The sequence below is a fragment of the Lissotriton helveticus genome, chromosome 5_1 (genome assembly GCF_964261635.1).
Source record: "Lissotriton helveticus chromosome 5_1, aLisHel1.1, whole genome shotgun sequence".
Classification (NCBI taxonomy): domain Eukaryota; kingdom Metazoa; phylum Chordata; class Amphibia; order Caudata; family Salamandridae; genus Lissotriton; species Lissotriton helveticus.
This window is the reverse complement of record NC_136065.1, coordinates 335,648,080-335,664,177: the sequence shown is the minus strand read 5'-3', so window position 1 is coordinate 335,664,177 and position 16,098 is coordinate 335,648,080. Positions and strand designations below refer to the sequence as shown.

Sequence of the window (16,098 nt, the reverse complement as noted above, 5' to 3'; positions counted from 1 at the left end):
CCTGTTTGGTCAGTTCCTCTCCCAGTGGCCGAGCGAGATAGCATCAAGGCACAACATGCCATAAACCTTTTCATCGCACACACACCCTGCCTATCTTACTTCCATCTGTTCCTGTTCCTGCCTCCACGAGCTATTTATGACATGGGCTGTGATCTTACTGTTTTGGGCTTATCCGGCCTTGTCAGCTAGAGAATGTATGCATTATGTGGACATTGTTTATGGCCTGGACTTATCTTGAAAGTGGGTTTGTCATCTACAGTGCTTTGCGTGCACGTCCTGGGAATGACCGACAATAATGTACTTCAAAGAGAAAATGTGTGCCTAGGGCATAATAAATGGTATAAAAGGTCTGTGCTGAGACCATTCAGCGGGCTGCCTCATTCAGTTGCTTTAGGTGTGACTGGGCGACGTAGCCTCACAATTAATTGTAATAAAGATGTATTTTCATATTTCAGATTCTCTGTTGATTTCTTTGCTGCTTTTGAATGGACTACTTATTGGTAAGACCCCTGAGAAGAAGTTTGAGGATTTCTAGCACTCCAACACATCAATGTGAAAAGGTACAAAATTGTGGATCAGAATTACAGAGAAACTTCTTTATAATGATTGTCATTGTATATTGTAGTTATGTCTGAGTAAAAGGAGGCATTTTCCTTACGAAGGTTTTTTATTGAAACGTAATTGATACTGCCTCCAGTAGATATAAAGGGTCCCTTTTGTTCACTTAATAGTTTTGTGTAAGGACCTGATTTAGAGTGTGGCAGAAAGGGTACTCTGTCGTTACAACGGAGTATACTTTCCACCGAACTGAAGGTCCACCCACCTCATTTAAAGTTGGGCTGACCTTCAGTATGTCAGCAGTAGAGACCACACTGTCTCTGCCACTGACATTCACCTCCAACGGCCCGACGGAATAAGAGCCATCAGAGGGTTTGCCATTTGTGTGCCTGCCCTACTTAGAGTGGGCAAACAAATGACACATTTTAACTTTTCTTTACCGTCATCCAAAACATGGCAGTAGGTTACAGAAAAAAAAATTCAATGATCCCCACTACATGGGAGAAACTCCTGTGAAGGGATTTTCTTTTTGAATTTTTTTTGGGGGGGAAAGTGTGGCATATGGCTCCATCACGTTGATAGAGCTGTATGGGACACTCATAATGCATTGACAGAAACCACCATGCCGGTAGTACCTGACAATGTGAGAGATATCCACTGGGGCAGTAGTCATCTTGGAGTGTTATTGCACCATCAGTGAAATACTCTGTTGTCCTGAGAGAGTAACAGCTCTCTAAATCAAGGACTAAGGGCCTCATTACGATGGCGGAGGTCCCGCTACCGCCTTCGCACTGCGGTTTTCTGCCGCTAGATTACATTGGCAGATGGAAACTTGGCGGTCAGAAAGACTGACCACCAAGGTTCCGACAGGCGGTCATTTTCCGACCCCCTGTCGGAACAGCCGCATTGCCCAGCCGCCGTTGGAATAATGATATCCCTTTTAACTGATCATTTTGTGGAGGTCATCCAGCCACTAAACAGCAAGGTGAAATGGATTTGGGGGCCTGTAGCGGGCGCTCCTTATCTTCTGGGCCTGGGGCAAGGGCACTGGGGGGGGCACCTATGGTGCCCCCTACATGTCCCGGGCATCATGTGGTAGGCACTGTATGGTGCCTGCCGTTTAGTGCAGGGATATTAAAGTGCCATTTTTTTTGTATTGCGGCGGGTTCTCTTAACTGCATCCCCACCGTAATACAAGAGATAGGGCATGCGACTGCCACAGGGGCAGTCGCATCATAATGCAGTAGGTGGGTAGGCCGCCTGGTAGGCAGCCGGTCCCACTACTGCAACAATGGCGGTCTGACCAATGTCTGACCGCCAACTTAATCAGGCCCTAAGTGTCCGTAGTGCTAGTATTTCTAAGGTGGTCCAGTCTATTTTGTTATGTACAATTTCTATGATTTGTCTTTATAACAAACATTTTTTGACAATCACCACTTTTTGGAAGGTTTTAGGGTATGGGACTATTTTGCGACATAGATTGGTGTTCAAGTGGGCTTTAGTTGTTGATCTGCCGCTTATAATGTTTTCAGAGGAATAATTCAGCTTCCAGGTTGTCAAGAGATATTGGACAGATCTATTTCTTTATTGTTTGGTATCTTGAGCCACTGTTTTGTGTTGAACTGATGACTTATTAAAATGTGGAAGATTTTCTCTTGACCTCCGAGGAGTTTGAGACTTTTTCATCCATGTTGCAATGTCACGTAAGGTGGCATCATCGCTGTCATTGATACGTTCCATCAAGTAGGTTGCATGTCTGATACCTAACAGAGGACAAAGGAAAGGGGAGTTTGAGAAGGGGAACCAAAGACTATTTCTCTACACTTTTTGACAAACCTTGGTCATTATGAAGGGACTTCATATGAGCATTGAGGACAGCTTGAAAGAGAGAATCTTTATCTAACCAATGGTCCAGGTATTGGTAAATGCAAAAATCTTGAAAGGGTAAAAAAGTCACAGCCATTGCTATCACCATGGTAAATATTAGGAGTGTCTGAAGTTGCAGAGATTTATTTTTTGCAAGCATTAGGCATTCCTACCCAAATCTATGAAATATGTGAAGGTCATGAAGTTCCACCAGAATTGGGAGTTCCTGTTTAAATCTGGATTTGTGTAAGTATTTTGTACACAAGTGAAACATGTGCACTTTTCAAACAGAAGGTGGGTGGGAGCACACTGCCTCACATCCCAGCACATAATTTGCCCCAATGCATCAATGCATCATGGTAATGCAGTGCATGATAACACTTACTTCGGTAGTAGTCTTTAATTATTTCATCCTTGTTGGTACAGCTTGTGCTTTGTAACTGTAGACACATGTTTTTGGATTGATTCCTTCGTCAGTAGAGAGCTTCCTTGAGTTACTCAGCTGACGAGCTTATGTTGATGCACCTGCGCCCAGTGAGTGGTATAAAGATCTGAGAAGACTTTGGGCAGCATTTTCAGCACCCCCAGAAGGACTTGTGGCTCTCTACTGATGAAGGAATGAATCCAAAAACACGTGTCTAGACTTACACAGTGCACGCTGCAGCAACAAAGGTGACCAATTAAAGACTACTACTGCATTGAAAAGATATTTACTACACTATACCTAATGTGCCCCTTCAACTGCTCCTATCTGGTTTTACAATAGTTGTCCCAAATATCCCAAAATCTAGTTTTTTGTTGTTGTGCCTATTGCCCTATCTAATTTGGCTACCCTATGGACCGAGTTGATCCATTCGCTCTCTAACGAAGGGACAGGTAAAACCCATTTAACATATAGTTCCCTTCGTGCCAGTAAAATTAGCACAAACATTAAACTTTCATACTTCTTCGAGAAACTAGTTAAAGTATCCTCATCTGGTATTACCCCAAAAATTACCTGTGGGAGACTCACCTTTCCTTCAACCCCCATGATGCTGAAAATCGTCTCACCTACTTTCTCCCAAAACGATTGAATTGCTGGGCATCTCCAAAACATATGTACTTCAACAGCCTCTATTTCCCCGCACTTTTGACATTTCACTCTCCTGGAACCAAACTTGGATAATCTTCTCGGGGTCCAATAAGCCTTGTGAACTGTAAATAGATGTTTTTTTCTTAATGGTGCAGCTTTAACACTTTGCCATAGAAGAGATAGAGATACTTGCCATAAGGTATCCCGATCGTAGGTCGGCAGCTCTTTCCTCCAAATAGATCCGGGCCACTGCTGCAAATCTTCATGGGAGTGGATCATATTCCTGTACCATATAGCAATTTCGTTCCGTCCCACTGGGAAAGTCGCTGCCTTCCGTTCAAACCACCCATTTCCATTTCCAGTTTTTTTTAAGTGATTTAGCCCAGCTTAGTAGTTGAAGATACTTAAATTTGGAAATGTCCCCCTTTGTTGCAACTAGAAGATTTGGCCATGATATCAATTCATCGTCCTCCAACAACTCCCCCACCTTTCTATTCCATTGTCTTGAATTGCTCTGGCTAGGGAGTCTTGTAAACAAATTGGGGTTCCCGGTGAGTTCCAAATTGGGGCCAAAGTACTGTAATAGGGGATACGTTGTGAAACTTGATGCCATCCCCTACAGGCTGCAAATAGGACTTTTAATTTCACTTTCTTGTAGTATTTTGGGTCACCAAATTTAAACAAGAAGAATCTAGCTTGGGATTTATAAATAGCTGTTAGGGCCTGAAATAGTGGTGAAAATGCTGGGATGTCACCAAGTAGCTGCCTGAAGATTTTTAGGTGGGATGCCCTCTGATACTGAAGCAGATCTGGAGTTGCTATCGCACCATTCTCTTTTTTAGCTCTAAGCTTTTGCCAAGCTATTCGGGGGCTTTTTTTTGCACATATGAAACTAACAAAAAGACTTTGCACCTTATTTATCCATTCCTTCTTAAACTCCAGAGGAATAGAGTTAAATAAAAACGTATACTTTGGAAGGATAGACATCTTTATAAGATTAGATTTGCCTAAAAAGGATAATGGCAAGGCATCCCATTTCTGTAGTAATGTTCTTACTTTCGCAGTTACTTTATCAAAATTAACCTTTGCTATTTATTCAATTTTATGTACCACCTCTATACCCAATTACCTAATATTTTGCTTAATCTGTGGGCAACTATAAAGTGTGTTTCATTGCATAATTTCAGTTTTATCGTGGTTCACTGCGTAACCAGATATTTCCCCAAATTTTGTTATAATTTCCCAAATAGTCGGTATTGAATCTTGTGGGTGGCCCGTAAAAAACATTAGGTCATCTGCGTAAAGGCTTATTTTTTTTTCCAATCATTACAAACAAAAGGAGTTATTTCCTGAGATTTCCTCAGCTTAATAGCAAGTGGTTCGATAAACATATCAAAAAGCAGTGGAGAAAGGGGACACCCTTGCCTGGTTCCTCTTCCTATTTTAAATTGGGGTGAAAGGGATCCATTTATCAATACCCGTGCAACTGGGCTATTATATAAGGATTTAACAACTTGTAAAAACGTATCACCTAGGTTGAAACGCCGTATTATTCCTTGTAAAAACACCCAATTCACCCTGTCAAACGCATTAGCTGCGTCATAGGTCATGATTGTTAACGGTTTGTGGTTTGTGATGGCCAAACCAATTGTACCTCCTATTTCTTGGTAGACACGTTTTTTCTTCTTTTTTTCTTTGTTTTCTTTTTATCTCTTTTATTTTCTTCTTGTAGTAAATGCTAGGGGATCTCAGTCCTATGATTATGTTTAGCCATACAGGTCTGGAATAGTCCATTGGATGTGGACTGATAATGCCAGAGCAGAATCCTCTGCGGGACCTGTTATACTGGAGAGCGAGCCTGGGGCACAGAGTGATGGACCATGAGGATGAAGGTCGAGGCCAGGTGTGGACCCGAAGCGTTGGGAACACGCCTTCAGTGAATGAAGCGATCGGGAGTCCCAACTCTTGTGATCTAAGGCCATTAGACTTCGGGCCTCTTCCTCTGTGGGTTTTGTCTCTGCCTCTACATTCGACCTCTCAAATATATATCGGCTATGTACAAATGAGGACAAAAAAAAAAAGACTACTACTGCAGAAAGTGTTATCATGCACTACATTTACCATGATGCATTGGAGCAATTTGTGTGCTGGGATGCGAGGCAGTGTGCTCCCACCTACCTTATGTTTGAAAAGGCTTCCTTGTGCTCTTGAGCTGACGAGCTTGTGTTGATGCACTGAACCCAATTAGTGATATAAAGATCTGTGAAGACTTTGGGCAGCATTTCCAGCATCCCCAGAATGACTTGTGGCTCTCTACTGATAAGGAAATTAATCCAGAAACATGTTTCTAAAGTTACTCAGCACATGCTGAAGCAACAAGGATGACAAATTAGAGACCACTAATGCAGAAGTGTTAGCATGTGCTACATTTACCATTATGTATTGGTGGAAATTGTGTGCTGGGATGTGAGGCAGTGTGCTCCCACCCTACTTCTGTTTGAAGCAACATGTGCACTTGCCTGCAAAATGTTTGCAAATTACATGAAGGTTACATAGCTTTGCAGTACTCAAAAGAAAAATCTAATCAAACTGTGTACTTGCATTCCAAGTTCTATTGGTTTATTGGCATCATATAACAATCACAAGGGAAAACTATACAAATGCATAGGAGTAGGAAACGTGAAGCTTTTCAAACTACACTTGTACAATAATCGGGTATTTCAAACGACTACACATGAGTAATAAAAGTTTTACACAGCTAGAGTGAACTCCGTAGACTTGGATCTCACACTAAAATGGGTGATTTTGTACTCAAAATGCTCTGTCCAGCCATATGCCTGAGTACTCCTGTGGGGATCCCAGATCAGATTCATAAAATAGACATCTTTTAAATGTATGACGCAAAGCCTGGGGGAAGACCTGAGGTAATGAGCATTCTTCTAATGAAAAATGAAGGCACAGATGTTACAAAGATGCCCCATGGTCTTTGCATTGACCTCTTATCTAGATGAGCCAGCAACAGGGCCTTGAGCTGCAGTGATCTCTATAACTCAGACAGGGTGAGTCAGTAGACAATGGTTAATCCTAAAGAAGGAAGGTGAACGGCACTGGTGGAAGGGGCGATGTCTAACTCCTAAATAACCATCAACCCTCTAGGGCAGGGTTCTCCAAAGTTGGTATTATACACAACCAATATCAGTATTCAAGAGGCATTGAGCACACAAGACGATGTCCAAATCCCAGATGTGGATTTCTTAAAAGGATTTCTCTTTATTGTGTTTTTCTTAAAAACAGAAGACCACAGCCAACGCGTTTCATCTCACAAGGAGACTTCTTCAAGGCTTCATAGAGTGAAAAAAAGTGTATTCACAAGGACGTTGTAGATTTCAACCAGATATCAGAGAATCTAAGTTTCCGAAGACTTTTATATAGTAGGCATTATCAGCAATGACTCGGTGGCCCGCAGCACGTGTGCTCGTCAGTTTCAAGTTTCCAAAGTTGGCCCTGGAGGGTCGGACCATGCCAGTTTTCAAGATAACTACATTTATCTAAATGGGGATATACTAAAAATCTGGCATGGAACCGGCCCTCCATGACCGACTTTGGAGAACCCTGCTCTATGAGATACTTTTGTAGGCCAGCAAGACACTTCTCACAGATCAATTGCTCTTTGCTGCATTGGTATCAGTTTAATTTCTACTGCTCAGCTAAATTAATGATCTTTGGATGTTTTTCCTGAGGTTGCTTGTGGGTTTGTCCTGAAAAGTCTGCTTTCTAAAGTAATAAGAAAATCCAAAAGACAACCTTAACAGTCCGCTCCGGATGATTGTACTTGGCTGAAAAAGATTCGGTGACTTACTGGTAATAACCTGGATTAACTCGCCCACAGATACTCTGACGAATAGTCCCAGACAGTAGTATGAAAGTACTGGTGTGATTTTTGCATTTGCATCTGCCCCAGAGCTCCCTCTGGCTGGAAAGAAGCCGAAAGCACATTTGTGTAATTTTTCTACATCTTTCTACATAAGCACTTTACAAGCAGTCATGAAGGCACCTGGATCTGTGTTCCTGAGTTGCAAGGAGGAATACTGGAAGAAATACTTGCCCAGCAAGCCAATCATTTTAGCTGAATTTATGATGGAGCTATTGTGGTCGAAGTGGGGCAGCCCTCAGAGAACACACAACACAGTGCAAAGGGAGATGGTGAGAGAATAAAACAACAGTAAGGAATATATATTTGCTGTCTAACTTCTTCATTATCACTGGGACAGAATGTCACTGATGCCACATAGCTGAGTCATATAATATGTGGTAAAATTGTCCTGCTGTGCATTTTCCCATGTCAGACTTAATCACATTCTCCAAGAACATAAAAGAGGACCACTGAATGCCGTGGGTGTAAGAAAGGGCTAGCCCCTATTTTTTTTTATAGGAGAGGGCTCAGGCACTGGAGAACTTGGATTCCGCGCCATCAGGTGTAAGCATTTAAAAGAATCACATTTTAGTACAGTATACATCTTCTCATCCTTTCTCGCATCTCAGATTGAAACAGGGCCCTTGTCCATGTCTGACCAAAGAGGTGGGAATCTGGAGGCCACTCTGAGATTTCAAAAGGAACCCAAGTAAGAAAGGATCAAAGATACAGGGTATCACACATCGGGGTGCAACAACACTGTTCTTTGGCCTTCTCCATGGAAACTCCAACACAGACCTATCTGGAAGTCTTTAGATGCTTACTTTATTACCACCAAAACTCCCTGAATGCAGGCATCTCTCTGGCCTGTACCCTAGGGTCTTGTATGTGTAGACCTCCAATCTCATCATTGTGCTGGAGATATATAATAGGAGCAAGATATCTGAACTTCCTACTTTAGAACTTCCTCTACATATCTATCCTCTTCTAGTCTTCTTTTCCGAGTACCTTTTGGAAACGGCTTATCCATACCAACGTTATGTAAGAACAGGCCTTTATGCATGTCTGTAATAAGGACCCATACAGTGACCCGTGAACAGCTAAATCGGACACTCTACCTTTTCTGTACCTTCTTCATTCATTTACCATTTCCACCTGTCATGGTCTTATTTTCTTTGTCTATAGATTTTATTGCTTCATAGTTTTGTACTGAAAATCAATTAAGAATACCTGATATAAAAACAAGCATTTGCAATGCAATAGGTCTCGCATTAGGAAAGTTTGAGCTATTGGTATTGTAAATGACAAATTTTTATTTATGTGTTGGTTTTGAAAATAGCGAAATTAATAGCTTTGTCATTTACAATGCCAATAGTTTTAACTTTCACAAATGTGACACCTATAGCATTTGTAATGCAATATGTGTTGTATTTGCGTGACTTGGATGTATTGATATTACAAATACCAATGGCTTTTAATTTTTTTAATCATTAATATTTAAATAAAAGTAATTGTAATTTATAATGGCAATAGCTTTTGTAAATGACTTTTGTGAAGATTATGTTCATTGTATTTTATTGTGATGAAAATCCAAGAACAGAAGAGAAATATTAACATCTTTTTGTGACATTTGTAATAAAGCTTGAAACATTGAGAGAACATATTTGAACCAGTTGTTGTTGAATGGTTACACAGATTGATGCTGTGGTAGCGCATAGTGATGTTGTGGTGCACCTGAGTGATGCTGTGGTGGTGCTGAGTGATGCTGTGGTGATGTAATAGATAGATAGAGTGAGTACGATAGATAGAGAGAGTGAGTGCAATAGATAGATAGAGTGAGTGTGATAGATAGATAGAGGGAGGGCGATAGATAGATAGATAGATAGATAGATAGATAGATAGATAGATAGATAGATAGATAGATAGATAGACAGAGTGAGGGCGATAGACAGATTGAGGGCGATCGATAGACAGAGTGATGGCGATAGAGTGAGTGCGATAGATAGACAGATAGAGTGAGGGCGATAGATAGACAGATAAAGTGTCTTTATGTTGCATTGAGTAGAGTGTAAGTATGTGGCATGTAATTATGTAGCACTGAGTGGTAATATGGGAGTGTTTGTTGTATTCAGTAGAGTGTAATTTTGTGGCGTGTAATTATGTGGCACTGAGTGGTATTTGGAGTGTATGTTGCATTGAGTGCTGTGTAATTATGTAGCATATTATTATATGGCACTGAGTGGTATTGTTTGGAGTGTATGTTACATTGAGTGCAGTGTAATGATGTAGCATATAATTATGTGGCACTGAGTGGTATTGTGTGGAGTGTGTGTTGCATTCAGTAGAGTGTAATTAGGTGGTGTGTAATTATCTGGCATTGAGTGGTATTTGGAGTGTATGTTGCATTGAGTGCAGTGTAATTATGTTGCATATAATTATGTGGCACTGAGTGGTATTATGGGGAGGTTATGTTATATTCAGTAGAGTGTAATTGTGTGACGTGTAATTATGTGGCACTGAGTGGTATTATTTGGAGAGTATGTTGCATTGAGTGCAGTGTTTTTATGTAGCGTATAATTATGTGGCACTGAGTGGTATTATGAGGAGTGTATGTTGTATTCAGTGGGGTGTAATTGTGTGGCGTGTAATTATGTGGCGTGTAATTATGTGGCACTGAGTGGTATTGTTTGAAGTGTATGTTGCATTCAGTAGAGTGTAATTATGTGGTGTGTAATTATCTGGCATTGAGTGGTATTTGGAGTGTATGTTGCATTGAGGGCAGTGTAATTATGTTGCATATAATTATGTGGCACTGAGTGGTATTATGGGGAGGTTATGTTGTATTCAGTAGAGTGTAGTTGTGTGGCGTGTAATTATGTGGCACTGAGTGGTATTATTTGGAGTGTATGTTGTATTGAGTGCAGTGTAATTATGTAGCATATAATTATGTGGCACTGTGGTATTATGTGGAGTGTATTTATGTTGCATTGAGTAGAGTGTAATTATGTTGCATGTAATTATGTGGCACTGAGTGGTATTATGAGGAGTGTATGTTGTATTCAGTGGAGTGTAATTGTGTGGCGTGTAATTATGTGGCACTGAGTGGTATTGTTTGGAGTGTATGTTGAATTGAGTGCAGTGTAATGATGTAACATATAATTATGTGGCACTGAGTGGTATTGTGTGGAGTGTGTGTTGCATTCAGTAGAGTGTAATTATGTGGTGTGTAATTATGTGGCACTGAGTCATATTTGGAGTGTATGTTGCATTGAGTGCTGTGTAATTATGTGGCGTGTACTTATGTGGCACTGAGTGGGATTTGGAGTGTATGTTGCATTGAGTGCAGTGTAATTATGTGGCATTGAATGATATTTGGAGTGTATGTTGCATTGAGTGCAGTGTAGTTATGTGGCGTGTAATTATGTGGTACTAAGTGGTATTTGGAATGTATGTTGCATTGAGTGCAGTGTAATTATGCTGAGTGCAATTATGTGGCACTGAGTGGTATTTGGAGTGTCTGTGGCATTGAGTGCAGTGTAATTATGTGGCGTGTAATTATGTGGCACTGTGGTATTATGTGGAGTGCATTTATGTTGCATTGAGTAGAGTGTAATTATGTTGCATGTAATTATGTGGCACTGAGTGGTATTATGAGGAGTGTATGTTGTATTCAGTGGAGTGTAATTGTGTGGCGTGTAATTATGTGGCACTGAGTGGTATTGTTTGGAGTGTATGTTGCATTGAGTGCAGTGTAATGATGTAACATATAATTATGTGGCACTGAGTGGTATTGTGTGGAGTGTGTGTTGCATTCAGTAGAGTGTAATTATGTGGTGTGTAATTATGTGGCACTGAGTCATATTTGGAGTGTATGTTGCATTGAGTGCTGTGTAATTATGTGGCGTTTACTTATGTGGCACTGAGTGGGATTTGGAGTGTATGTTGCATTGAGTGCAGTGTAATTATGTGGCACTGAATGATATTTGGAGTGTATGTTGCATTGAGTGTAGTGTAATTATGTGGCGTGTAATTATGTGGTACCAAGTGGTATTTGGAATGTATGTTGCATTGAGTGCAGTGTAATTATGCTGAGTGCAATTATGTGGCACTGAGTGGTATTTGGAGTGTATGTGGCATTGAGTGCAGTTTAATTATGCGGCGTGTAATTATGTGGCACAGAGTGGTCTTTGGAGTGTATGTTGCATTGAATGCTGTGTTATTATGTGGCGCACGAAGTGCCTAGATTGAGTGACCACATGAGGAAGAGGAAAGAGGGAGGAACAGGAGAGGAGGGAGCAGCGGCCGGATGTGGGGTAACAGCCAAAGCAGCCGACCGTGAAGCTGGGGAACCATGTTCGAATCTCGGCATTGGCTTAAGAATCCTGTGATTGTGTGCAAATCACCTAATCTCCCTGTGCCTGAAAAAGGAATGTGTCCATCTGTAATGTAACAGGTGATCATATAAAGCGCTCTGATCCCTTCGGGTCGAGTTGGTGGTATATAACACTGCGAAGAAATATAATTTTAAATAAGCAGTGTGGTGAGCGGTATGAGGGGGTGGCTTGGTGGGGGTGGCACAGGTATATTAAGTGGCGGCGAAGGTGCAAAAAACAACTGTGTTAGCTGAGGGGTCAGCACGAAGAGATTGTGGTGGCAGAAGCTTAATAAACACAGAAGCAAAGAGCATGGTAATTGAAACTGCAGCTGTAAGCCTTTCATGAAGCCAATGCAGAAAGTAGACAGTCCACTGAGCAGCGGTCAGGTGTGGGATAATGGCCAGAGCAGCCTACCTTCAAGATGGAGAACCAGGTTCGAGTATCGGCTCAGGCATCCTGTGATTGGTGCAAATTATTTCATCTCCCCATGCCTGAAAATGTAATGTGTCCATCTGTAATGCTGTTTATGTAAAGCGCTCTGTGGTATCTTGGTGATGTCACAACTGGAATCTGGAACACGGGATGTCCCAGAACTTTCAATGGATCTGAAAATTTAGATTCACCGGATTTAACAAACCTACCTTTTTTTACTCTAACCCAGTCATTGGCATTGATAAGAGTGGTTTTCACATTTCCACTCTGAACAACTCTACCCCTCTTATCTTTTTCTTCTTTTTCTTCAAGAAACAGGTCTTTCATCCAAGATTGATACATGTTGGATATACATTTCCTACCTCTCATTTTTTGAAAAGGGGTTAGATCATTCATACTTCTAGGAGTATTTCTGTAGCACCACTATATTTCACTCAAAGTTTGTTTACAATCCTTCCCATGAGACATTGCCAATTGTAGAAATTCTTTAAATACTCTAATCCACCTTTCCACAATACCGTTACTTTGTGGGTAATAAACTGATGCACGTTTGTGAATAATCCCATGACGTTGTAAAAATGCTTTCATTTCCAAAGAAACAAATTGTACCCCATTATCACTTGTGATGGATTCAGGAAAACCTTCTTTTTCAAAAGTTTTGTTTAAAAACTACCTTGGAAGTCACGTTAGACACAATTTTTACTTCAGGCCACTGAGACATCTGATCAACAAGTATGATGGCATAGACTGAGTTCTTGTTTAAACACAAAGGACCTGCAATATACAATGAAATGGATTGCCATGCACGATAAGGCCTTGGCACTGGTGGATGCTCATGAGTAACAGTTTTCTGGGATTTATCACTTAGGCAACACTCCATGCAATCTCTGACTTTACGTTCTATTGCTTTATCCATGGCTGGCCACCAAAATTCACTCCTAATTTTCCTTTTCATACTTGTCATTCCTGGATGCCCTTCATGAGCCATTTCTAAAATTTCCTGTTGCAAATTACATGGCACTATTAATTGTAACCCCCTAACCAATAGTTCATTTTTCAGAGATAATTCATGTGCAACGCGAAAGAAAGGAAGAATATCTTCTGTCAAATCAGCCTTCCTAGGCCAAGATGATTTTACATATTCAATCACTTTCTTCAAGATTAAGTCATTATCACATGACAATCTCCATTATTTTTCCTGAATACAACCCTTAGACACTTCACATATTGAAATCACATTATCCAAATCGTCATCTTCTTCAACCTGATGACAATGTGGTTAAAGTATAGAGTAAATAAAATGAACTTGGCATGAGAAGTATATTTAGCTTACAAAGTACCATTTAAAACCAATGCTCTGGTTGTCGACATTTAAAAAAAAAAAAAATATCAAGCAAAGGAAATAATTTGCCCAAATTTTTTTTTTAGTTCTATCAAAAAGAAACAATTTGCCACGTTTTTGTTAAGTTTCCACTATAAATACTGATCGTTGCGCAAAAGGAACAATTTGCCAAGATTTTAACAAGTTTTTGCCATAGATGCTGATCGTCGCGCTCATTCCTGTTTTTTTAATCCAAAATGGCCGCGATGTTGCGTCACCTTTTTCCCAATTCAAAATGGCCGCCACGTTTCAATATTGGGGCATTCTTTCTTCCCAATACAAAATGGCCACCGCGTATTAGCGTGATGACGTCATTCGGCCTCGCGTATGCGCACTGAATGTCGAAAACGCCGATAATTGGGAAAAACTGCAAAATTGCTAAAGTCTCTCACCGTCTTAGTCCTGAACACAGGGTTTTCACGAGGAGTGTTTAGGAAACACTACCTACACTCCGAATTACCCCTCACCACGAAGTGATGCTTCAGAGGAATGGATTCCACGATCTGCACTCAGCAGGACTCCAGGCTTTGACGCTCCGTTTTCTCCAATCGTCGCCAGTGAAATAAAGTAAGGTCCTCCAGTAAATATGAATAATTAAATAGCTTTATTTGAGTAAAGCTTTTAAGATGTCATTATATGAAAGCCTGGGTCTAAACTGTCTCCACTAGAATCTGGGACATCCCGTATCCAGATTCCAGTTGTGACATCACCAAGATACCACACATCCCCCTTCGTAGCAATTTAACAATGTTAACAAAATAAGAGAACAGAATAACCAAACATAGACTAAAAGAATACATGAAGTTTACAGAAAAAGAAATTACACGACATCAATAATAAACTAATGGTGATCAATAATCCACGTAGTAATCCTTGTACCATGCAGGACGTTGACGATATCTTTGCACATGTTGATCAGATGAAGAACCATCACATGTATTGGTGAACTTTCTCCAATTACTACTGTTATTGGCAGATCTGGAGAACTTGTTTTGAGTAAAGCTTTTAAGATGTCATTATATGAAAGCCTGGGTCTAAACTGTCTCCACTGGAATCTGGGACATCCCGTGTTCCAGATTCCAGTTGTAACATCACCAAGATACCACACATCCCCCTTCATAGCAATTTAACAATGTTAACAAAATAAGAGAACAGAATAACCAAACATAAACTAACAGAATACATGAAGTGTACAGAAAAAGAAATTACACGACATCAATAATAAACTAATGGTGATCAATAATCCACGTAGTGATCCTTGTACCATGCAGGACGTTGACGGTATCTTTGCACATGTTGATCAGATGAAGAACCATCACATGTATTGGTGACATTTCTCCAATTACTACTGTTATTGGCAGATCTGGAGAACTTGTGAGAAACAGAATCATCAGATTTTACATCAGGCCATAACCATTGTGGAATTTTGACAATTTTGGACATATTCCACACATTACCATCAGATAATTCCACAACCTGACGTCCAACTCGTAGAACTTTCAATGGATCTGAAAATTTAGATTCACCGGATTTAACAAACCTACCTTTTTTAACTCTAACCCAGTCATGAAGCTGGGAAACCATGTTTGAATCTCGGCGTTGGCTCAAGCATCCTGTGATTGTGTGCAAATCACCTAATCTCCCTGTACCTGAAAAAGGAATGTGTCCATCTGTAATGTAACTGGTGATCATATAAAGCGCTCTGATCCCTTCGGGTCGAGTTGGTGCTATATAACACTGCAAAGAAATATAATTTTAAATAAGCAGTGTGGTGAGCGGTATGAGGGGGTGGCTTGGTGGGGGTGGCACAGGGATATTAAGTGGCGGCAAAGGTGCAAAAAACAACTGTGTTGGCTGAGGGGTCAGCACGAGGAGATTGTGGTGGCAGAAGCTTAATAAACACAGAAGCAAAGAGCATGGTCATTGGAACTGCAGCTGTAAGCCTTTCATGAAGCCAGTGCAGTAAGTAAACAGTCCACTGAGCAGCGGTCAGGTGTGGGATAATGGCCAGAGCAGCCTACCTTCAAGATGGAGAACCAGGTTCGAGTATCGGCTCAGGCATCCTGTGATTGGTGCAAATCATTTAATCTCCCCATGCCTGAAAATGTAATGTGTCCATCTGGAAAGGAGATTAGACGAGAGGAAAGTAGAAGAGAGACGCGGAGAAGGGGAGGGAGTGCGGCAGGGTTCGAAAGGAGAGAGAGTTGAGAGGCGAAAGGGGTGACGAAGAGGGCTGGGGAGGAGCGCCAGAGGAGTGGGAGAGAAGTACTGGGAAAGGAAAGACAGGTGAGGGAGGAACTGGGCTGAATAGGAGGAAGGGGGAGAAGGAAGGCAGGCATTGGAAAGAGGGACGGGCGAGAGGGAGGAGAGTGAGCGGAGGTGGGCCTAAGACACGGGAGAGGAGGGCAGGAATGAGTGTAGAGTGAGGCTGAGAAGAAATAGTTACACACACAAACATGTAAGCTCGTGGCTTGCTCCTTTTTCCGCTAATCGATTCCGC

General features: G+C 41.1%; 1 protein-coding gene across 1 annotated transcript in view; it reads right to left on the bottom strand.

Moving 5' to 3' along the window:
- The window catches only part of LOC144752469 (olfactory receptor class A-like protein 4), a 43,638-nt gene extending 31,079 nt beyond the window's left edge, over positions 1–12,559 (bottom strand). Inside the window, exons 1-2 of the mRNA XM_078640391.1 lie at positions 12,427–12,559; positions 8,556–8,618 (exon numbers count right to left, since the gene is read on the bottom strand). Coding sequence (XP_078496517.1) covers positions 8,556–8,618; positions 12,427–12,559 — 196 coding nt within the window. The remainder of the gene's footprint in view (positions 1–8,555; positions 8,619–12,426) is intronic.
- Between the last annotated feature and the right edge of the window lie 3,539 nt (positions 12,560–16,098).